The sequence below is a fragment of the Pongo abelii genome, chromosome 11 (assembly GCF_028885655.2).
Source record: "Pongo abelii isolate AG06213 chromosome 11, NHGRI_mPonAbe1-v2.0_pri, whole genome shotgun sequence".
Classification (NCBI taxonomy): domain Eukaryota; kingdom Metazoa; phylum Chordata; class Mammalia; order Primates; family Hominidae; genus Pongo; species Pongo abelii.
Window position 1 is genome coordinate 127976233 of NC_071996.2, and position 24554 is coordinate 128000786.

The 24554-nt window shown below is 35.7% G+C and overlaps 1 protein-coding gene and 1 pseudogene across 4 annotated transcripts in view; both read right to left on the minus strand.

The window, feature by feature from the left end:
* Window positions 1-24554, minus strand: part of CUL3 (cullin 3) — a 113636-nt gene that overhangs the window by 20901 nt on the left and 68181 nt on the right. For all 4 annotated transcript variants that reach the window (XM_002812925.6, XM_002812922.5, XM_063713069.1 and 1 more), the window contains 10 exons: window positions 20964-21124; window positions 19886-20000; window positions 17697-17925; window positions 13182-13327; window positions 12286-12462; window positions 10006-10176; window positions 9316-9423; window positions 6728-6852; window positions 4117-4213; window positions 2195-2329 (listed from right to left, as the gene is read on the minus strand). In XM_002812925.6, the coding sequence (XP_002812971.2) occupies window positions 2195-2329; window positions 4117-4213; window positions 6728-6852; window positions 9316-9423; window positions 10006-10176; window positions 12286-12462; window positions 13182-13327; window positions 17697-17925; window positions 19886-20000; window positions 20964-21124 (1464 nt within the window). The remainder of the gene's footprint in view (window positions 1-2194; window positions 2330-4116; window positions 4214-6727; window positions 6853-9315; window positions 9424-10005; window positions 10177-12285; window positions 12463-13181; window positions 13328-17696; window positions 17926-19885; window positions 20001-20963; window positions 21125-24554) is intronic.
* On the minus strand, window positions 4717-6556 carry LOC103890041 (ankyrin repeat domain-containing protein 49-like; annotated as a pseudogene).

The following is a 24554-nucleotide window of genomic DNA, read 5'->3' on the forward strand; positions in this document are numbered from 1 at the left end:
TTCCAATAACAGCTTTAAAAAATGAATTTGTATTTTTTATTATCCCATTATTTTTTACCAGGTCTTTATAAGCCAGGACTCTGAAAACCAACTCTAGCATTTACCAAGTAGCTAATTTTGTTTTTAAAATATTTTATCCATTAAGAGCCACAGATTAAAAAACGACTACACAAAAACAGCTGTTAGAGATAATTTAATTCCACCTCTGTTTGAAAAGTCTAGGTTTGAGTAAAGTACTCAACGCTTGCTTAATCAATATTCTTGGGACTCAATCAAATATAACTCATGCTTGAAAATCAAGGTTATAATAAAATAAAAATAAAAGTAAAAAAAATTCAAGGTTACTCCCTAGGTAAGACCCACATGGAAATCCATAAGAAAAACCTCTCAGTTTAGCCACTGAGCTACTAAAATACCTGGATTTCAAGCATTCCCTTTAAATATATCACATAAAAATGATGTTCTCTTAATTATACTAATTTCCATACCCCCATATAAATGGGATACATAAATGGGAGTATGGACATGAATACTAAATAGGCCTAGAACTTGCTCTTAATTTCAAACACACTATGTTTTTTCTTGTGCTCACCTGTATATGAAAATTGGTTTTCAATTAAGTACAAATATGGAATTAATTTTAAGAGTCCTTCAAAATATTCACTCATTACCTTAAATTTAAACTTAATATGAATCACATGACCTTCATTTTAACCCCAAAACACCCTTTAAATGTACAGGAAAAGACTAATTGGATTTAATGTAATCAAATCATATTTTAATTTGGGAGAAAAGGAAAAGGAAAAAAAGCATATTATAAAATTAGTTACTCTAACGAAAAAAGATGGATGCAAAGAGAAAAATGACTGCACTATCAAAACAGCATAAAATTGGCATAAAGACAGACATAGAAATCAATGAAACAGATCAGACAGCATAAAAATAGACCCACCCATATATGATCAATTGATTTTTAAATAATGACGACAACGTAATTCAGTGGGAAAAAAATAGTGCCTTCAACAAATGATGCTGGAACAAACAACTGACAGCGTGAGGGGAAATATATCTTAATCCTTAACTTATACTATATTAAAAAATTAACCTAAAATTCATCGTAGACATACATGTAAAAGCTAAAATTACGAACTACTGAAAAAATAAAAGTAAATCATTACAATTTCAGGGTAGGCAATAATTTCTTAGGACTTAAAGCACAAACTACAAAAAGCAAAGTGATTAACTGGACTTTTTCAGTATTTTAAAACTCTGCTCTTCAAAAGACACCATTAAGAAAATGAAAAGGCAAGCAACAGACTGAAAAAAATACTCAGAGCACATATATCTGACAAAGGACTTGTATCCAGAATTTATAAAGAACTTTTACAATGTAGTAAGAAAACAACTCAAAAAAGACACAAACACTTCACCAAACAAGATATATCAGTGGCATATTAACACATAAAAGATGCTCAACATCATCATCAAAAAAAAAGAAATTAAATCCAAAATGAGACACTATTACACACCAACTAAAGCGGCTCAAAATCTAAAGACTGCAGATGATGTGGAGCGACTGGACCGTCTTGCACTGCTGGCAAATATGGAAAATGGTATAGTTGCTTTGGGATACAGTTCAGCAGTTTCTTAAAATGTTAAACATATAGCTCTACTTAGCCTAAATCCAGTATCAGCCCAAATGCCCATCAACAGGTGAACTGACAAAGGATTAAAGCATACAGACAACATGTATGATTCCATTTACATGAAAGTCTAAAAAAAACAAAACTAATTTATAGTGATATAAAGCAGGTCACTGGCTGCCCGGAGCTGGAGGTGGTAGGAGGGAATGGACTGGAAGGGGTACAAATCAATTTTGGAGGTAATGCTCTGTATTTTTCGGCAATATTCTTGTGATGGTAGTTACAAAGGTGCACTCATTTAAAACTCATCAAATTGTCTACTTATATAAGGTATGTTTTATATAAAAGTACTTCTATAAAGTTAATTTTAAAATAATAAGACATAACTCAATAAATGTATGACGTTCATACAGTTCCATGATCCATTTTATACAGTTTTCTCTAAAAGTACCCAAAGAGACTCTTTAAAGGTTACTCAAATAAGGAAGACTCAAATAACAAGTGAGAGTTAGAAACAACACAGTTAAAATGTATATAACCACAATCCATACCTCAAACGTGTATTTTTCTCTATTATTAAAGAGCATTAATATGGTCATCTGGAAAGTGGAAACTTGCAATATGTGCTTCCGTGTATTAGAGCCAGTTACTTGTGCACCTCCAACACCAACTTCAGATCCATCTTCCTGTTTCATTTTTTAAAAAATATAAACAAAGATACAATCATTTCCTGGTAACATTTATGTATGTACGTACGTACATATGTATGTTACAGGGTCTCACTTTGTCTTCCAGGCTACAGTGCAGTGGCGCAAACACAGCTCACTGCAGCCTCAACCTCCTGGGCTCAAGCAATCCTCCTGCCTTAGCCTCCCAAGTAACTAGGACCATGTGTGTGCACCATTATGCCCAGCTTACTTTTGTATTTTTTGTAGAAACGGGGTTTTGCCATGTTGCCCATGCTGGTCTCAAACTAATGGGCTCCAGTGATTTGCCCGCATCGGGCTCACAAAGTGCTGAGATTATGGGCGTGAGCCACCATGCCTGACCAATTTTCTGGTAACTTTAACGGTATGTTTCAGAAATAGGTCCCATAATCTCCATCCTCCCCCAACAAAACTACATAACTTATTTATATAAAGGAAATCTATTTTTTAAAATGTGCACACACACACACAAACAGTATTTAGGACTGTCCCTTGTCCCCCCATTGTGAACATTTTAATGTTATCTGAGCAAGTAACTAATCAATTCCCTGTATTTAATGCTAAAATTATTTTAACAGTACACTATGGGATGATAATAATAATAGACTTACAAAACACCACTACTGTTATACTACCACCAAAAGTAACAGGATTAGGTTTCTTTCTGTGTGACCTGATCACAGTAAGAGATCAAAAAATAGCATAGCATAGCATGGGGGCTGGGGGAGGAGGGAGGGAACTGCCATTCTCAAAGCCTATTTCTGCTTTACGATTTAAGAGATACAAAGTGGAACTTTCTAATTCTTCAATAATTAACATATGCATATGTTTTAAAAATCTACTGATCTGCTTAATAAACTTTAAAAGAACAATGATTATTTAGGGGAAAAAACCCTCTCTTTTAAAACAAAAGCAGGCAGTAATTAAAAGCTGAGTTCTTTAGTTTCCTTGTCCTTCCCACTTACGCTTAAATATGTGTCGAATATTATTTAACGAAATTATAAAGCACTATTTCCCATTTCAATTAAATATCAAAATTAGAATATTTTTATGGGCATTTTCAGCAATACTTAATCTGATGTTAACAGTGATTCATCATATCAAACTAGTGAAATTCTCACTAAAATCTAAAGCTTATTTGCCGCCTAGATAACAATTTAGGTATATTTCTACAGTTTTTCTAGAAGACTCAATATTTTTTGAAGGCAAAAAATCCTGATTCATATCAAATAATGAAAATAAATTATTACTCTAAACCTCACAATCTAGATACAAAAATGCAATTGCTTTTTAAAAATGAAGGCAGATCACTGGTCTAATACTAATTTTTTAAATTACTTTAATAACATTTATATATCTAACAAATCTCAAATGTTAATTTTCCCAATCTTGATTTATTAGAAATAAAGATTGTAGGTGACAGAATTTTGAAAAGGGGCTCACGGCTTTGTATGCACTGAAATCAACTCACATTTTACTATTTTATGCAATATTTTCTCAAACCTAATTTTATGAATAAAATATGTAATTATCCTAATGTTTAGTCCTTAGGGAAGACTATACTGGTATAGTCTTCATATTTTCAAAGTTGCAGTTAGCAACTGAGACAACAGAAGTAATAAATCAAAGCTAGGATTTTTCACCTTTCTAACATGTGAGACAGACAGAGAAACAGGAGAAGTAAGTAATTTACCCAGGTCAACATAAATCACACATCAGCTCTAATAGACTAAGTTACTTAATACGTTCAAACTATCAATATTTACCTTTTTAACTGGTCCATAAAATGTGGCATTGAGATCTGCAGAACCCATATGATGCTGGAGTGTGAGCTGTCGACCACTGTGTTTGGCTAAGTAGAACCTTCAGTAAATCAAACCAGGTTTTAGAAAATCAAACAAACTTACACATTTGAAATTACAAACTACAGGATAACATCCCTTAAACACGTGTGTGTGTGTGTGTGTGTGTGTGTGTACAGACTTTAAAACTTAAAGGAAACTTTAGGAATCAAGTTCAGTTTCAACTTTCTATAGGCGAGATATTAAATAGTAACTCAGCTAGATAGTAACTCAGCTAGATATTAAATGACAAAGGCAGCACACTAAATAATTTCTACTGTACACTCTGCCCCAACCTACTGCTGCTCAGCCCTTGCTGTTCTTAAGACCACCTTTCTCCATAGTAACCCAATAATCAATTTGTTCTAAGCCAGTAGCAGACATCAACAGTACAAAATATACTCCTATATCACAGTACAAAAAATACTCAATGCACATTTATAAAATATTCCTCTGGGAAAGTTTATGTAACTTTTTCTTACATATTAAAATTATAAAGGATAAACTCTCCCTTTGTTTTTGTTGTTCAAAACTGGTACTTTTTCTTGAATTTTTATTTTTTTTTTGTCACTATCCACACCATATTTTTTTCCAAAGCCTGAGCCACTCTGTGGTTCTTGCCCCAATATAACAATCATCCCTTCACTCTTAGAATTCCTTTTCCCTTGTCGTTTTGCCTTTCTACAGTTTATAAAAAATGAGGACTTTGAGGAGGGAAAAAACCCAACATTTCTGTGAACTCAAGAGACTATAAGCGGTGCCTAAACCAGTAGGATTAGGCAAGTAAAACTAGTTGGACAGCAGACATATCATGAACTCTTGCAACAGGGTGTTATCCGTGTGCATGTCTAGTGTTATACTGATTCACTATTACAATAAGGATCATGCAGTTGACCAGGGTGAAGCAGTACTGTCCACAGGATTATGTGAATTGTGGTGGTGGAGACAAGATTAATGGATTAAACACCTAGCTGCTTTCCTGGAAAATGGCCTATGTTCTAAAAGACAAATCTAGTTTTTATTTTTTTAATTTATGAAGCTACAAGTCAATAATATGCTAGTGCTTCTGGTTCAAAATGAAAGCAACTGGCTATGGTAATGTAGAGAAGACAGCTGGAATAGCACCAGAATGTTTGAGGCTTTTTAAGTTAAATTTTTAGTTACTTCGCCTTACAAAGATACATGTCAATATGCTGAATACTCAACAAAGATCCAGGATACGGGCTATTTAAAAATACATATCTCCTGGATCAGCACCAAAAATATCTTTAGTTTCTGTACAACCCACGTCAAGTTTTTAAGTATAGGCAAGTTGAAATTATTTCTGATAAAAATCACAAACTCCACAGAAATCATTCAAGATATATTCAAACAACTTTCAAATACATTTTGACATCAAGGTCAGGCAATTCACCTGGAAGAACATCTTAATAAGTACCAATGAATTTTTTGTAGTAAGATGTTTAATGTCAACCTTTTATTATGGGAATATTTTACATCTCACACAAAGGAGGCATTGGTACTTGGACACTTAAGACAATTACTAGAATCATTAAGACTAAGGTGAAGAATTGGTACAGTGCCTTCCACAATTTCAAAGAGGTCGTGACAGACGCTTGTCCTCCTGGCAATATCAAATGCAGTTTCTTCCCAGAGTTGTTTTTTCAGATCTGGTTTGAGGTTAACAGTTCACCAGTAGATGTTCTAGAGTAACTCTGCTGTCTCTGATCCCAGCAGCAAGATGCAAGTGGGTCAAGAGGCCTTTTGTTTGGTCACTGATAACTAATCTACACCATGCTGAAGAAATAAAGAAGCCACTCTGGTATTATTCCACTTATAAGCACTCTGCAGGGGTGTCTAGCTATCCTCAGTCACTGCAAAAACATCTGCCCCTTGTGCAATCAGCTCACAGACAATATCTAAGTGTCCACCTTAGGCTGCTCGATGCAGGGGATGATACACTGATCTTCATCCCTAGTGTTCACACGAGTGGTCTTCTCACAAAGCAGTCTCCACACTGGATGAGCCAATTATTTTCAGCAGCCCAAAAAAGATATTTGCTTGGATCTTTCTCTGTTTTTTTCTTGCTATCACTCTTGTTTTTTTTCATCTTGCTCCTCTTCCTCATCAAAACTGCCATCTCAGAGACTCTGAGTACTAGTGGGAATAAGGTATCCATGTATTTCCAACAATTCGAGTTAGCTGAAGTGTTCAGAAAAGTCCAAGGAATTCTCTGGGTCTAGTTTTCCATCATCATTTACTTTCTTTTTCCATTTTTACTACTGCTCTAAATAAAAGGCATTTCAAATGCCAGCATATAAACAATCTTTCTACAGATAAATTATGCCTGCTTTACTTTTCTCATCAAGATCCTATAGAGGGGGAAACTGCTGCATGCCAGGATAAATGCTCCTTTTGAACACGAGGTAATAAATGGAATACATTCATCCTCAATTACGGATACTAATGTTCAAATTCATTTTTAATTTTGAACACTTATTTGTACACAGTGATACAAAGTCTGATTTTGATTTACCTTCTGAATATCTCAAAAGCATGTCTTGGTGCTGGTGGGATGTTGCACTTTGGTGTGGCTGACTGAGTGGGCCAATATCCTGTCGTGAGCACCCGGACTGTAAGATCAACACCACCTAAAGATACCTATGTAAAACAGAAAGAGATATTCCCCTCAAAATTAACTAGGATTTGCTTTCTGTTCTGTTTAGACATTGTGTTAGATTTACCAAAGCAGTTAGCTCCATGTCTAATATCTAATTAAAAAAAAAAAACAGATTTTCTTTTTTTTTTTGAGACAGAGTTTCGCTCGTTGCCCAGGCTGGAGTGCAATGGCACCATCTCGGCTCACTGCAACCTCCGCCTCCCAGGTTCAAACGATTCCCCTGCCTCAGCTTCCCAAGTAGCTGGGATTACAGGCATGTCCACCATGCCCGGCTGATTTTGTATTTTTAGTAGAGACAGGGTTTCTCCATGTTGGTCAGGCTGGTCTCGAACTCCTGACCTCAGATGATCTGCCCGTCTCAGCCTCCCAAAGTGCTGGGATTATAGGTGTGAGCCATCGCAGCCGGCAAAAAAACAGATTTTCTTAAAGGTTAGACCCACCCAGTGTTTCCCAAATTTTAACTACGTGGCAAATAACTTAATTATTGCTTATGATGTTAATTTTAAAACATTGACCAAAGAATAGTTTTTGGCACATAAATCAAGTCTTACTGTTATCACTGAGAACTGAAAAGTTTGGGCCTTTTTAAATAAAAGGTCAAGGGGGTCAATTATATCATTTTAGAGAAAATTCCAGCATAACATCCTTCATCTCAGTTTTAAAATATTTTTACTATCTTAACACGTATTTCTAATATTCCAGCACCTATTTCAACTACAGTTAATTAAAACTTTTACGTTTTAACATGTAGCTCACATTCTAACAACCTCTGCATATAGATCCAGTGCTATAACACTATAGATCCAGTGCTTCAGAGCAGGTGCTCTATAAATATCTGTACAATGAATAACTACTTCTATGCTAGTATCAACTGTCACAATTATTTTCTTCCTCTAAACAAATTAAATTTTTAAGTAAACAACAATAAGGCACAACAAAAACTCTTAAAGATTAAATATTATTTCTATTATTGATATTCAGGATGTGTTATAAACCATCATTCCATTTTTATCTTACCTCAATGATTTAGTAATATAAATTTTTAAGGGGAGGAATCAGTTTATGAATATCAAGAAGCATTCTACACTCAGATTTCTTCACAAATATCCACTAAATGATTACTTAACTTTAAGGAAATTGAAAATAAACTTAGATGATGCACAGAAGACAGGATCATAGAGGAGACTCTTAGATGGTGTACTGGGGGAGGTGGAGAACTGTTTATACATTCGCAAGCTGGTTAGGGGAAAGGAGGGTCACAAAGTGCTCAGTCCATCCATCCCATATCAATATGCATGGGATCTACCCCAATCTTCCCTATAGCTTTCAATGTGTAAGATGAGTGGAAGAAAAAAGTTAAAAAACTTACTAGAGCAAACAAAAAATACAAGAAAATATATCAATATATTAGATTTAACTACAAATTCCTAAACAATCTAAAAATAAAAATCCAGGATAATTACACTACTATTTCCTGTCCACCCGAAATTTCTGTCATGGACTTGCATCTTTCCTCCTCTCAGCTCTTCTCCACTGTAAACACTGATATTTATAAAGCAAATCATACAACTATTTATATTAGAGTCAGAATGTTTTCATAGAAATGAATGGTTATTCTACAGAATTAGGTATTTTCACATATCTGGTTTGCGAGACTATGAGACCAGTAGAAGTGATGATCTCCTATTTAGATATCAAAGGAAAAGACTCACAAATCTGTTAAATGGTTGTGACACATTTTAACCACAGAGTGGTAGACGGTGATTTTAAAAATTTAAAAACTGTATAATTCTCTAAACTTAAGGTTAAGTTGAAAATCAGAGTAAAAAATGAAACTAAATTCTGAATTTCATTAAATGCTGACAAAACCCCCATCAGACTCCAAAGCCAAAGAAGTTCCAGCTCACCACCTTTGGGGAATTATACCAAACACATTTATAATACATTAATTTCTGTGTTTTTATAGTCTCACTTCATCTGCTATGCACCCTTAGGATGTAAGTCCCATTTAAGCTGAACTTACAGAGGAGAATGATGGTAGTGAGGTATAGGAAGGTCAGGTGACTACTCCAAGATGACACAATCTTGGGGTAAAGTGAAAAGAAGAGTACTGAAACTCAGTAAACTTGTGTTAAGCCCAGTACTCTTTCCACAATTTATAATAGATTTGTATTATCTTTATTAACAACAGAATAATTCTCTTTATTAAATTGTCAGTGTATTCCTTCAAGTGGGAAGAAACAACTAAATTTTAAAATAATAAAAAGTTTTAACATAAACAGAAAAAGGCAATGTGAAGGAAAATAATTTAAGTACTCACAGATAAAACACATGTTGTCACTAATGACATTTAAAGAAACAACTGTCATCTGCTAAGTGGATGAAAATACCCATTACAAAAGACTTTACATGAATATCTAAGTAGAAATTAATGCAGATCTTACACCAGTTGCCTGTAGATGTTGCCTGAATTCATCCATCGTTGTGTTTGAGATGCTCATATCCCTAAACATTCCTTCCAGTTTTGACGTGAACTGACATCCACATTCAGTCTATGGAGGAAAAACACAAATATACACAAATAAATGGTAGATGTTCTATGAGAAAGTACAGAAAGAAATAAATTATTTCATGTTATTGCTATCCCTGATAATCTTCCTGTAAATTTTTCCAATAGTTGCTCTGTGCCTGTGGTTATCAAACTTTAGGATTTTAAAATGCAAATTCCTAGATTCTTTCAGAGATTCCAATATACCCCCATAAAAGGCAGGGCCCAGAACTCTGTTCTTAACTAGCATCTCAGGTGATTCAGGTGCAAGTATTCTGTGGACCACACATTGTGAAAAAGAACTATACGGCATAGCCTCTTTATTGTTTCCCTTTTACTAATCCTCCCTTCCAGGCCTCCATGAATGTATCCTGACACACCAACAGAAATTCCAGCAAACTCTAAATGTCCCTGAACTTGAACAAATGTTAGTGTAGTCTGTGTTCTTCTCCAAAACAATCTACCTTTATTTCTAGAAATAAACACTTAATAATCAACCAAATTAATTTCCAATCGCATGTTGTCAGTACACAATCATGATAAACCTTAGTTAGGCGCACTCTATTCCATCTAAAACACACCTTACCTTTAACTTAGATATCATGTTTTTTTCAGAGTCATCAGAAACACTTTTATTTGTGAGAAGTCTCCTTGCCAAGTGTTGTTTATAATAACGTTCAAATACATCTTTTTCTTGCATAAACCTAAAAAGGACCATTGCTTTATCCAATATTGTTTCTACTTCTTGTTCTGTTAGCTGCAAAATTAAGATGATGTAACAATTATACAATTTTAGTTCTACAAAAGCAGTACTACAGTTCATTTACAGCTTAAAAACACTATTGTTTGAAAACATTGATATCCGGTTGACATACATCAAAAAAAGGGATACAGTCTGAGAAAGTGTCTCCTACTTCACACAGTAGCATCATTCTTACATTCTCATTTAGTGCATCATGAATGAGGGGTTGGAGTGGAATTCTATTCTGTAGAGGGCTACCACTGAATTGGAGGCATAAGGTAATACAGCGCAGGGTTAAGGGATGACTGAGAACAGATGAAATGAAATTTTAGTCACAGAGATTATTTTATGAAGCCTTTGCATATGCAGGCAAAAACTTACACAGCCAAAAGACGGAATTTTTCATTTAAGCTCACTGAAAGCCTGAACTGTGCAAACAAAAGGCAATAATTTGTTATAATCCAAACAGTAAAAAGGCCATTGCCCTTATTTTTTTATTTCTACTTTTTTTTCTTTTGAGACGGAGTTTCACTCGTTGCCCAGGCTGGAGCGCAATGGCGCCATCTCGGCTCACTGCAACCTCTGCTTCCCGGGTTCAAGCAATTCTCCCGCCTCAGCCTCCCGAGTAGCTGGGATTACAGACATGCACCACCACACCCAGCTAATTTTGTATTTTTAGTAGAGATGGGTTTCTCCATATTGGTCAGGCTGGTCTTGAACTCCTGACCTCAAGTGATCCGCTGCCTTGGCCTCCCAAAGTGCTGGGATTACAAGTGTGAGCCACCGTGCCCGGCCACCCTTACTTTTAAATAAGGGCAAAAGGATTCTGTGGCAGGTTGTAATAATATATTTGAAAAACGGAAGACCAAATAAATGCATAAATTAGTAGACTTCTCTATTCTGTGCATCCTTAGTGATTTTGTTTCCTTATTGCAGCTACTGCCTGTAAAACCTGTGACAACATGTTGCTTTTCCCTTTGGTGTCACAAATTCCAAAATGAAGTCAAAAGAGACCAATTCAGATGTGAGCATGTTTTATGCTTCAGTTGATTTTCTATGCTGTCGTGAGCTCCTCAGGTTCCAGAGATATCATATATCACAAAGGCTTGAAATTGAGCTACACCAACTATTTTCTGACATCTACTCTATGCCTTAATATTCTTGGCATCCAATTATTGTTTGACATATAACCTTCAGAACCAGATGAGAGCAAACAACACTCTGTACTAGAAAGTTTTTTAGTTCTTTATCTTCAGCATGCCTCTCAGTCATAAAAATGACTGTTTACCAACTACAGCTGTGTAGTTGTTCATTTTTTTTTTTTTTTGAGATGGAGTTTCGCTATTGTTGCCCCAGCTGGAGTGCAGTGGCGCCATCTCGGCTCACTGCAACCTCCGCCTCCTGGGTTCAAGTGATTCTCCTGCCTCAGCCTCCTGAGTAGCTGGGATTACAGGCATCCACCACCACACCCAGCTAATTTTGTATTTTTAGTAGAGATGGGGTTTCACCAAGTTGGTCAGGCTGGTCTCAAACTCCCAACCTCAGGTGACCTGCCCACCTCAGCCTCCCAAAGTGCTGAGATTACAGGCATGAGCCACCACACCTGGACAGTTGTTCAGTTTTTTTGAGACAAGGTCTTGCTCTGTCGCCCAGCATAGAGTGCAGTCATGCCATCATAGCTCACTGCAGCCTTGAACTCCTGAGCTCAAGTGATCCTCTGCCTCAGCTTCTGGGACAACAGGTGTATACCACAGTGTGCCACTAACTTTTTTCTTTTTTTTTTTTGTAGAGATGGAGTCTCACTATGTTAACAAGGCTAATTTCAAACTCCTGGCCTCAAGAGATCCTCCTGTCTTGGCCTCCCCAAATGCTGGGATTATAGGCACGAGCCACCAAGCCCATCCAGCTGCTTGTTTTTGAAGCCAATTACACATTAAGTGAAATGTCTAACTACTTTTGAGCATGTCAAGTATTTCAAACAATATTTTTTAATAGACCACAGCACACATTTAAGCACAACAATGGGTCATGCTTAATTTTTATCTGTGAAATGTCCTAATTTTACATATAATTTTACATCTTTAAATAAAATTAAATGTTATTTTCAAATGCATTACTACTTACCCCTTTGACTCCCTTTTTCAGCTTATCGTCAATAAATAATGAGAGGTATTCAGGAGACCTGGAGTTGAGGTTGAGAAAATACTCAAAGTCACCCGCAATAGTTTGTTTAAAGAGACGGTCATTGTTGAATGATTCCAGGAGGAAGCGATCGAACCTGCTCTTCAGATCCAATAAGCCCTTAGAAATAAAAACAAAATTTTGGACACATTATAATAATTTTTCCATAAATAATACACTTATGACTATGTATGTTTATCTTAACTTTGCTGGTAATAAACATGTATATTCATTTTTAAACTTAGTTTTGATATTATTTTCAAGCCTATATCTAACCCTCTATTAAAAATGTCAATGAGAGAAGTATTATTACGTCCATATATGTATTAATACAATGCAAACGAACCAAAGAACCTCCTCGCTGTTTCTCATTCTCCTGTCTTGATGGAATGGGTTAGCCAGGGAAAAAAATTAGCTTAAAAAATGTACCAAAAAAAGCTGACTATATTAAAACACAAAACATGGCACATAATTTATTCATAGTACACCTTGAAAACAAAACATTTTCAAACAAAAAATAAACCAGTTGTTTTTTCCAATATACTACAGTATACAAACACTAAGGCATACCAAAGAACCTCACATTCACTACTGAGGCTATTTAAACAAGGTCTTCATCAAAGAAGTTAAATGAAAAGTAGCAGTTGAATTTTGGCTCCCTGATATAAATACGCACACCTTGCAAAATCCTAAAATATGTAGAATAATTACAAATATTAATTTACTACTGGGACAATTAAGTTGAAAGTACACAATATACAGCATGGTAAAAATGGCCTTTTAATCACTTGTCAAAATGCCTTTATCATAAACGCAGAGAATCTTCTGGGTTTACTTACCTGGATATAGTCAACAGGATTCTTTCCTTCTCCTTCTTCAGAAACAAGAGCTTTACCTTGCTCCCTCAAATAGGAACTCATACACTCACACATTGTTTTCAAACCATTTGGCACACGACTAAATAACTTGTACATGCAACCAAGGTCTACAAATCAGAAAACACAAATTGGCTACATTAAAGATTAAAGAAAAAAACACGAATCTCTGTTCATGCTATAATACTTAGAGAAGCTTATTTCTACATTACCCCCATTTGCTGACCACATGACTATTAAAAATATACACATATTGATATGAAAACATGAAAAAGTAGGCTAGTTAATGGTTATTATTGTAATTTATAAAACACAACTTTTAGATGAGATGCTTTGAAACCATCAATTAAATGTCCTAGCAAATTTAAATTTACATGGAAGAAGAGATGCCAAAAACCATAATAAACAAGTAATGTCACAAAAACATGGCAACTGCAGTTTTGAGTTCATACTTTATCCTACATAACTCTAATGCAGACCTAATGACACTACAAAACGTCTACAAAAAGGGTCACTAATTAAGAGGTAATTGGTAGTCCCTGTAATGACGAAGAAATTTTAAAGCCAATTTAAGTCTTATGGGTATTTCCAAAGGTTTAATTGATAATCATGAAAACAAATCAAATGAACTATACTAGGATTTACTTCATTACACCTCAGGTAAAGTTTTTATGAAATGTATAATATAAACACCACTTCTTAAATATTTTCCTGAGAGCAATCCCTAATGTTTCCCAGGTGGCATCCTAAGCCAACATCTGTCCTTCAAAATTTGGTCTATCTCACTATACTTTTTAAATTTAGAATGAAAACTCTGGATCCTATCCATTTTTTAATATCATTTTTCACAAGACTAAAATACAGATTTTAAAATACAGTTTTCCCATATGTCTAGTGTTTCTTTGCAATAACAACTTACTGGGAGAACAAAGTGTCAGAACTTTACAATGATAATTTTAGAAGTTTTACAATCAATAATTTTTTAAAATGGCGTTAAGAGTTTCCAGATCAGAGGCTGACCGATGTTTTTTCTGTAAAGTATCAGATAATAAATATTTTAAAATGTGAGCCATAGAGCTCTGACTCAACTACTCTGACACTGTAGCAAGAAAGTAGCCACAGATAATACATAAATTAATCAGTGTGACTATGTTTCAAATAAAACTTCATGGACACCGAAAATTTATATAAATTTTCATGTGTAAATACTCTTGATTTTTTTTTTTTTTTAACCAAACTGGTAGTGCACCAGACAGGCCCTAATTTGCCTACCTTGGTCTACAGTTCTAAGAGTAGTTTAGGGCTTAAACTAAAGTTGTATATATTTTAAAAATATTTCGAAGCAAGATTTACAAAGTTTTACTAAACTTTATTTCAGTGACTTACAGCAGCAAATTTTAGTTAGTTTCCATTAATAATATATGCCCATAGTAACCTACACATGGCAATTTTATAGCTTCTCACATACTCAGCATAAATTACAACCAAGTTTCCCATATTTAGAACAGGTATTACAAATGCAACAACAATTTATGGACACATACTACAGTAAATGTGGTACATCAAATACTTCTAACAAAATGGTTCACAACTTGTCTATTTCAATCCTATGTTGTTGTAAGTTTTGCTTAGATATTACATGTTGTATATTTAGTTGTACATAAATTACTACAATTTCACTGTATTTAAATGTTGGGGTAAAGGGAATGTAAAAGTAAATGAAAATAATTTGGCATTCAAAAATTAAATATCATTATTTCTGTATACACTTAATAAAATAATAAGATACTGGCGGGACACGGTGGCTCATGCCTGTAATCCCAACACTTTGGGAGGCTGAGACGGGCGGATCACAAGGTCAGGAGATCGAGATCATCCTGGCTAACACGGTGAAACCCCATCTCTACTAAAAATACAAAAAATTAGTCGGGCGTGGTGGCGGGCGCCTGTAGTCCCAGCTACTCATGAAGCTGAGGCAGGAGAATGGCATGAACCTGGGAGGCAGAGCTTGCAGTGAGCCGAGATCCCGCCACTGCACTCCAGCCTGGGCGACAGAGCGAGACTTCATCTCAAAAAAAAAAGAAAAAAAAAAGATACCCTTTGAACTTCATTTCATAGTGCTATCTGCATCTAATAACCAATCCAATTTATCCTCCACTCACAGTGAGAAAACTGCTTTTCATTTTCTGATTTATGAGAATTTGGCTTCATAATGGTAAAGCTGCCTCTGCTATATTCTCAACAAGAGCAACATTTTTTCCAAGAGCAGGGCCTACCACAATTAAGACATTTTGCCACTAGGTTTCTAGTGGAAGCTCAGAAAAATTAACCCCCCCACCTTTTTGTTCTTAAGACAGGATCCCCCTCTGTAGCCCAGGCTGGAGTGCAGTGGCATAATCTTGGCTCACTGCAGCCTTGACCTCCCCGGCCAGATTCAAATGATCCTCTCACCTCAACCTCCCAAGTGGCTGGGACTAGCCATGTGCCATCATGCCCAGCTAATTTTTGTATTTTTCATACAGACAGGGTTTCACCAGTTTGCCCAGGTTGGTCTTGAACTCCTGAGCTCAAGCGATCCACCTGCTTCAGCCTCCCAAAAGTACTGAGATTACAGGCATTTGCCACCCTTCCCGGACAAAAACAGGATTTTAAAATTTAATTTAGAATCACAGATAGCTACTGTGTTGTTGGAAACCCAAGGTACTAAATAGAGGACAACTCTGGTTAGTACTATTATGGTATTCCTTCATTCACGTAAGTGCTTGCCATGATAGGCATACCTGACACCTTTTACATACATCTCCACACAGGTTACAGAGATGCTGTAATTCAGGTATGCCCAACAACCTCTCCATCAAACATTTCCTGTCCCCTAAGGTAGGTAAGAAAGCATTCATTCAATACCTAAACAGTACATTACATAATTTATCAATACTCATTTCGTTTAAGCAGGGCAAATGCTTTGCATAAAGTCCTAGTCTACCAGAGACTATTCAGAGAAGGGTCATCGAATTCGAACCAGTGGGGCAAATACAGCCTGCCATCTATTTACGTACAGCTCATGAACTAAGGATGGTTTTCACGTTTTTAATGGCTGAGGAAAAACTGTAAAGAATACTATTTAGTGACAGATAAAAATTATATGAAATTCAAGTTTCAGGGCCCATAAATAAAGTCTTATAGAGACACAGTTAGGATTATTCATTTGTTATTGTCTAGGACTATTTTCTCACTACGACTGCATGGCTCACAAGCCATTTTATTCAACAACAAAAAAGTTTGCCAACCCGACTTGGACCTCCATTTTAGAAAACACAGCAAACATAATAGATGACTTCTGCTTTGTTTTTTGTTTTTTTTTTTTGGCTTTTACAAAAAAGGTTTAACTGAAGAGTCTTTTAAAAAGGAAGTCTCTCTAGTTTTTTTTTTTTTTTTTTAAATTACATATAATTTTTCACGGATTTCTCATATATACAAACATTTAACAATTTTAAAACACAAAGTAAGGATTCCACTAGAGATAAACATGGCTCAACTTCCCACCAGCTTTTGTTTTCCTTTCTCTTGTATCCTCCTTCTCTTTATAATTCTCCTTTAAAAAACTTTTTTCATTCCCTACATAACTCATGACCCCAACAGGCAATACGTATTTCTTTTACTAAAAAGAAGTGGATAAAATATTGCTTAGATTTCATCTAGGAAGCAGGAGAACAAAGTACTATGTTTTTTTATTTCCTAATACTATATCAGTGGTAAAGGCAAAGTTTTAAAACAAAGCATCAGAAACTAAGAATAGAGGACATGGTTTTATTGTTCTTTTAACTTGTAATTTCTTCTAGGATACTTGTCACAATTTTTTTTTACCCCAGGAAAATAAATAGCTATAAAACACAAATGTTAGTTATCTCAAAAATGTTCTTTACTTTTATGCACTCCTCCTGCCTCCTTTTCCATTCTGTAACTTGGTGTTCCCCAAACCAATCTAATTTATCTAAGTATGTCAATATGGAAGACACAAATATTTTTGCATTTTCAGCACCCTGTCACAACTAAATCCCAAAGGAAAATCTACAAAAATCTTAAGGTGGAAACTTAAGGTTTTAAGAGAATCACAAAACCCCAAGAGAGTATGTAGGACTAAAGAGAGCCCACAACCTTTGGTATACAGCAAGTACAGGAATGAATGAGGAGCTCATTGGGCTCACCAATACTATTACACCTTTTATCTTCTGGATTAAGAGAAATGTAAAATGAGACTTAAAGACAGGAAATGCTCAATTCATTAGAAATATCTAAAATCTTCGTAGTAAGACAGAATCAAGCTTGGAAATCCCATTAAAGTTAACAATAGAGACAAATTAACAATACACACCAAAACTTCTTGAAAGCTGATATTATCTGCTTTAATTGTAGGAAAATTTAAAAAATACTGATAAGACAGAATAAGGATTTAATTATTTTTCAATCAGTAACACTTACCTTCTGTCTTTCCATTTTTCAACATATGTACTAGCCCAGAATTCTCCATTTCTACTATAGTCTTCATGTGCTTGGAAATGAGTTCCCTTTCAACCACCTTTACAATTGGTTCTTCCGTTGATTTGTCAAGGCAGTGCATCACTCGTTCTATTTCTTCATTAATTCTAGCTTCTACTTTCTTTATATATACTGAAGCACTATTTTCTGCTAAAAATTTCTGGCTTTCCATCTGCAATTTAAAAATGTATTTTTTTAAAACATAGAAGAAAAGTGTGTTTTTGCTTTTAGCTGGGTTTCTACAGTGTTTATAATAAATCAGCCTAAATAAAATAAGTACTATTAGCATTTTGTGTAATTTCTCATTACATAAAAGATTGATATAGTCTGAATTATATCCTTTAAAGCCTTTGGTATTTACATAATACTAAATTAAAACATTATCTGTAAGCAGTGTTTTTCAAACTGTGCCAATGTACTCCAAAAAATAGCAGAAAAAGTAAATACACGCCAGTGAGGGTCAAAAGTTTAGAAGCATCTGACTCCAAGATACAGTGGGACGTTCTTTTTTGATTTGTTTTAATGTCAAATTATAACCAGAAAGATTCATCATTATAACCAGAAAGATTCATCATTCTGTATGCTTTGCTGGCATACTGCTGGTTAATTAAGTCTTCCAATGCCATCCCACTCCCAGTCTCAAAAGAGTAAACATATACACTAAAGTTTGAGAATAAGAGCTTTTAAATAACTATTAATCTTTTTTTTTTTTTTTTTGAGACAGAGTCTTGCTCTGTCACCCAGGCCAGAGTGCAGTGGCGCGATCTCGGCTCACTGCAAGCTCCACTTCCCGGGTCCACGCCATTCTCCTGCCTCAGCCTCCCGAGTAGCTGGGACTACAGGCGCCCGCCACCATGCCCGGCTAATTTTTTTGTATTTTTAGTAGAAATAGGGTTTTTCCCTGTTAGCCAGGATGGTCTCAATCTCCTGATATCGTGATCCACTCGTCTCAGCCTCCCAAAGTGCTGGGATCACAGGCGAGAGCCACTACGCCCGGACAACACTTTAGCTTCCTACTAATACATCTGTTTTGGCAACACTACAAAATTCCTACTGTTAACTGCTCAGGTAGTTACGGTTTTCAGGAAAAATGCCTTGTTACAGTTACCTTATAAATACTATCTAATGTTTACTAGTACTCAATTATTGTTATTATCATCATTTCATTACAGATTAGTACCAGTTTAGCTTTACTTTTAGCAATTTAGTTGGTTTGGACCACTGCTGCAAATTTCTATCAATAGTACCAATGGCCTGTAATATTTTAAACAACAACCTTTAAGGCAAATATGCACTACAGTATCATCCATATCCTTATGTGTGTTTTACTAGTAATTTAAATGACTAAAAGCCTGCAGATGAGACTTCGTTGGTGATGTACTGCTGTGAATTTATAGTACTTAAATAATTTATAATATTAGATATAGTAAAACGTTAAGGATATTTCTAAGTTTACAGTTTTTTAACATACAGTTGACCCTTGAACAACGCAAGTTTGAAGTGCACAGGTCCCTGAAGTGGATTTTCTTCCTCCCCTACCACCCCTTAGACAGCAAGACCAAGCCCTCCTTCTTCTTACTCCTCCTCAGCCTACTCAATGTGAAGACGAGGATGAAGACCTTGATGATCCACTTCCACTTAGTGAATAGCAAATTATAGTTTATCTCCCGCGTAATGGTCTTAATAACACTTTCTTTTCTCTAGCTTACTTTATTGTAAGAGTACAATATGCAATACATATGTGAAATATATGCTAATCAACTGTTTATGTTATCTGTAAGGTTTTCAGTCAACAGCACACTATTAGTTAAGTTTTTGGGGAGTCAAAAGTTTTATGTGGACTTTCGACTACACAGGGGTGTCAGCATCCCTATGCCCCACACTGTTCAAGCGTCATCTCTGTTTTTTTAAAAACCATGTGTGTAAGTTCAAGCTCTTCAATTTATTATTGATGAGTTGCTTAACTGGAATGGTCAGAATGTGAGGTAGGTGTGCTGATGGGCATTTTTTGCATACTCCCCTCCCTTAATGGGTCTCAGTTAAAAAAGGTCAAAATAGTTAAATTAGTAACTATATTAAAATAACATTAAGAATATCTTAAAAGATTATTTATTTAAATTTTCATGGATTACCTGAAAAAATTCTGCAGACATTTCCAAAAAAGGAGCCTCAAAATCTTCTTCATAGACTGATCTTCCTTCGAGACCTAAAATCATTAACATCTGGCAAGCATTTCTTATTGCGCCTCTGTCGAAAAAAGTTATTATCACTTGATAATTAAATTACATTAAAAAATTCACATAAAAATTACAAAAGAAGTAGGTAAAAATATCTTCAGGACATTCAACTCTTACTGAAGTGACCAATCTCCAATAGGCCAATCATGTAAAACAAAAGGATTTAGCCTAATTTTAAGTTGGAAAGCATATCTTGACTGCACAGCTATTTCTCTCAAGGTGTTCTTACTCTAAAATGTCTAAATATTTCTATGTATTTGAAAACACAGAGAGGATGTTTGTCTGGAAGAAGGGAGAGAGGGAGATAGGCAAATTAAGCTGTACTACCAGACATGGGTCCAATATACAGCTACTCCTGGGCAATATAACTTTTTGCACTACATGGATTTTGGACAATCCTGATCAAGCACCATAAAAAGAACTTTACACGTTTTCAACCAACAGCTGTTCTGAAAACAGATAAGGAGAGAAAAAAATCTTGCATTTCAAGCCACTTTAGCTGCAGCATCACCAAAATGACACTGCAATCATTGTTATGAAGGGGGATGAAATCTGACTTAAAAGGGGCACAGCAGTTCTTAGTCATTTTAGACTATGTTCAATAGTTTTCTTCAAAAATGTCAGGAATGAAGGACAGACAAAAGCCCTTAAAGAAAAAAAAATACGAATGTTATTACACAGAAAAAAAGAAAAAAAATGCTGGCATGAAAAATAAATGAAAAGCCAAAAGTGACGGCTAGCTGAAAAGCATATTAAATAAAAGCTTAGGATAGTCTCTTCTAAAAATATAAAAGATGTGTGCTTTCAAATTAAATTCTGGGTAACTGTTAACTCTGATACTAAGTTTCTGAGGATTTTCCCAATGTGCTGAACATTCAAACTTTTATTTATTTTAATAAAACTAAGACAGTGAATCGTTCTCAAGATATAATCACTAAAACCAAAACCACAAGAGTAAAGAGAGAAATTTTACCTGTCTACAACTTCTCCTTTCCGCTCTCTTGCAATCATATCCAATAGAGTTTGCCGTAGATGATCCCTAATACACCCATAACGTACAACTTGATCTCGAAAAATAATTAATCCCAAATTGTAGACATTCTCCACATTATTTTGTTGTACATACACACGGTCCTACAGTTAAAGTCATATAAATATGAGTACAGTTCTTGTGAACATAATAATTATTGTGTGCTACAATAACAAATAAAGGAAATAAAATTCCAAAAGCAATCATTTTTCAGGTAAGAAACACTTCAAACGATCTTAAGCAATGTGCAACTTTCTAGCACCTCTCAAGTTACATAAAGTTAAGTTTTTACAATTGACAATGGCTATAAATGGTGGCCCATTTACCTAAAGAAAAAGAGTAAAAAGTAAGCATCATAGCCAGGAATAAAAAAACAGAGTAAAAAAGGTAAATAGTAAGGTAGCACACTTTCTCCCCAAAGCTACAGCATACTCAAACATGGTTCGTTCTTAAATACTGTACTTGAAGATCATATTCTTTGAAGTAAAATTGAGAGTTGAATAAAGTACGGATTTATACAACTTAGATTGATTGTTACTGATAAATATTTAAAAGGCTTTAATGCATAAAATAGAGCAGCATTAAGTATTACATAATTAAAACACCTCTACTTACTGTCACTTCAAACAGATTATTACTTTCACGTTCTTACCAACATGATTATAGATATCTCAGTTTATAGCGCACAGATAATCCAGAAGTGCTGTGCATTCCCTGAAAATCCATATTGATAGCAAAATACGCTGAAATAAAACTACTGTTTTTTGTAATGCACAGAAGGATTAGTAATATAATTCCTTTCTCGTCTCAACAAGCATCTCTCTGGGCTTTGGTGGGTCTGTGAGCCTTCTAAAATTATTAAGTTATTATATGTTCACGCTTAAGTACTTTGGAAAGAAAGCCCATATCTTTCACCAGATTCTTGAACATGAATCTACAGGTTATAGCTAACGATAAGGTGAACATGAACAGATCTCTACCATATTAACAATGTAACCAGAATAATATTAATCAACTTTCCAAACTTTTTTTTTTTTTGAGATGGAGTCTCATTCACTCTGTTGTCTGGGCTGGAGTACAGTGGTGCCATCTCGGCTCACTGCAACCTCTTCCTCCTGGGTTCCAGCAATTCTCCTGCCTCAGTCTTCTGAGTAGTTGACATTACAGGCATATACCATCATGCCTGGCTAATCTTTTAATTTTTTTGTGGAGACGGGGTTTCATCAGTTGGCCTGGTCTCGAAAGTCCTGACCTCAAGTGATCTGCCCACCTTGGCCTCCCAAAGTGCTGGGATTACAGGCGTGAGCCACCATGCCCGGCCCCAAACAATCTTAATTAAATTCTCTACGTGCAGTCCTTGCTTCATATGACATCATTCCTCCAACCTTCTCCTTTCATTCATCTTGTAAGATGGTATAACACCTAATAACAAGGAAAGCTATTTTTTATATTGTCTTCTTCAGTGCTCACATTTCTACATTCTATATAATCTCAGCACAAGCTCACATTTTTGAAATCTTAACATCAATTTTGATGAGTTCAAAATGCTTATTGATGACTTTGAACTTCTTGGACTTCGCACTTCCATCCTCAAGATCTTAAATTCCAAGTTTCCCTCTGACCACATCCCTCCCTTTTTTTTTTTTTTTTTTGATACAGGGTGTTGCTCTGTCACCAGGCTGGAGTACAGTGGCGTGACCTTGGCTCACTGTGAACTCTGCCTCCCGGGTTTAAGCGATTGTCTTGCCTCAGCCTCCTGAGTACCTGGGACTACAGGCGCCTGCCACCACTCCCAGCTAATTTTTGTATGTTTAGTAGAGACAGAGTTTCACCATGTTGGCCAGGATGGTCTCAATCTCTTGACCTTGTGATCTGCCCTCCTTGGCCTCCCAAAATGCTGGGATTACAGGCATGAGCCTCTGAGCCCAGCCTCCCTCCTTTCTTTTGATAGCTGACACTGTTTTTTTTTTTGAGAGGAAGTCTCGCTCTATCACCAGGCTGGAGTGCAGTGGTGCGATCTCGGCTCACTGCAATCTCTACCTCCCAGGTTCAAGTGATTCTCCTGCCTCAGCCTCCCAAGTAGCTGGGATTACAGGCACCTGCCACCACGCCTAGCTAATTTTTGTATTTTTAGTAGAAACGGGGCTTCACCATGTGGGCCAGGATGGTCTCGATCTCCTGACCTCGTGATCCACCCGCCTCGGACTCCCAAAGTGCTGGGATTACAGGTGTGAGCCACTGCCTGTAAACCTCCTCTTTCATCTCACATGACCTCTAGGCCCAACCTTTTCCTACTGTCGTAACTAATTGTGTTTTACTTCTCAGCACAGAACAATATGTACATAATAAAAACTAGCATAAATTTAATAATTCAAAAACCAACAAGAATCCCTTCTATTATAAAAATAATCACTATTATTGCTTAAACTATTTTATAAATTTGATTTTTCTAAGTTCTACATATAAGTATATATTGTACAGAAAAGCACCAGAGACAGGAGAATACCTTTTAACCAACGTGATCAAAACCACTATCTGAATGGCTAAAGACAGGTAGTAAACAGGGAAACTATTAAACATATACACACACTTGCATCCTAAACATTTTAATTTAAAAATATAAACGTTCATTCAGACATCAGGACTCTCTTTGAAAATGAGTCCTGTGACTGGAGCTCAAGATTGTATACATACAGGCCAGGTGCGGTGGCTCACGCCTGTAATCCCAGCACTTTGGGAGGCCGAAGCAGTCAGATCACTTGAGGTCAGGAGTTTGAGACCAGCCTGGCCAATAAGGTGAAACCCTGTCTCTACTAAAAATACAAAAATTAGCCGGGCGTGTGGTTGCGCACCTGTAGTCCCAGCTACTCGGGAGGCTGAGGCAGGACAATCAGTTCAACCCAGTAGACAGAGGCTGCAGTGAGCCGAGACAGTGCCACTGTACTCCAGCCTGGATGACACAGCAAGACCCCATTTCAAAAAGAAAACAAATAGTGTACTTATAAACACTCATACATAATAAACTGTCTAGCATTCCTAGCTCAGTTTCATTGAGGTGAAGCATGAACTAGAGGCATCTGTGAAGTAATCTGAATGTAAAATCCTTCTAGATTTTTTTACTATTTTCACTCCAATGTCTTAAATTACCTACACTTAATTCAAACCAGTATGTAGCCATTTGCTTTTATGAAGTCTTTCCAAAGCATCCAATCTAGCTTGCCAAATAAAATTTTTTTTCCACAAGATATTATCAATTTACACAATATTAAATTATATATTAATAAGTACAATTCGAATACACAGGATTGAAAAATACAACAGAACTTCAATAAGCACAAAGTTCAACTGGTAAGTGAAGAATATGGAAGATTATATTGGAAAAGTAGCCTAACAGTAGTGAGAGAATCTTTTATCGGGATTTGCAGCTAGAATAGAAGTAGTGGCAATTCTGACAAGTCCTTTGTTCACTCCTGCTTTCAGTCTCTATAAATTTCCTTTTCTGGTCATTTCATATAATTATCCTGTAATATGTAA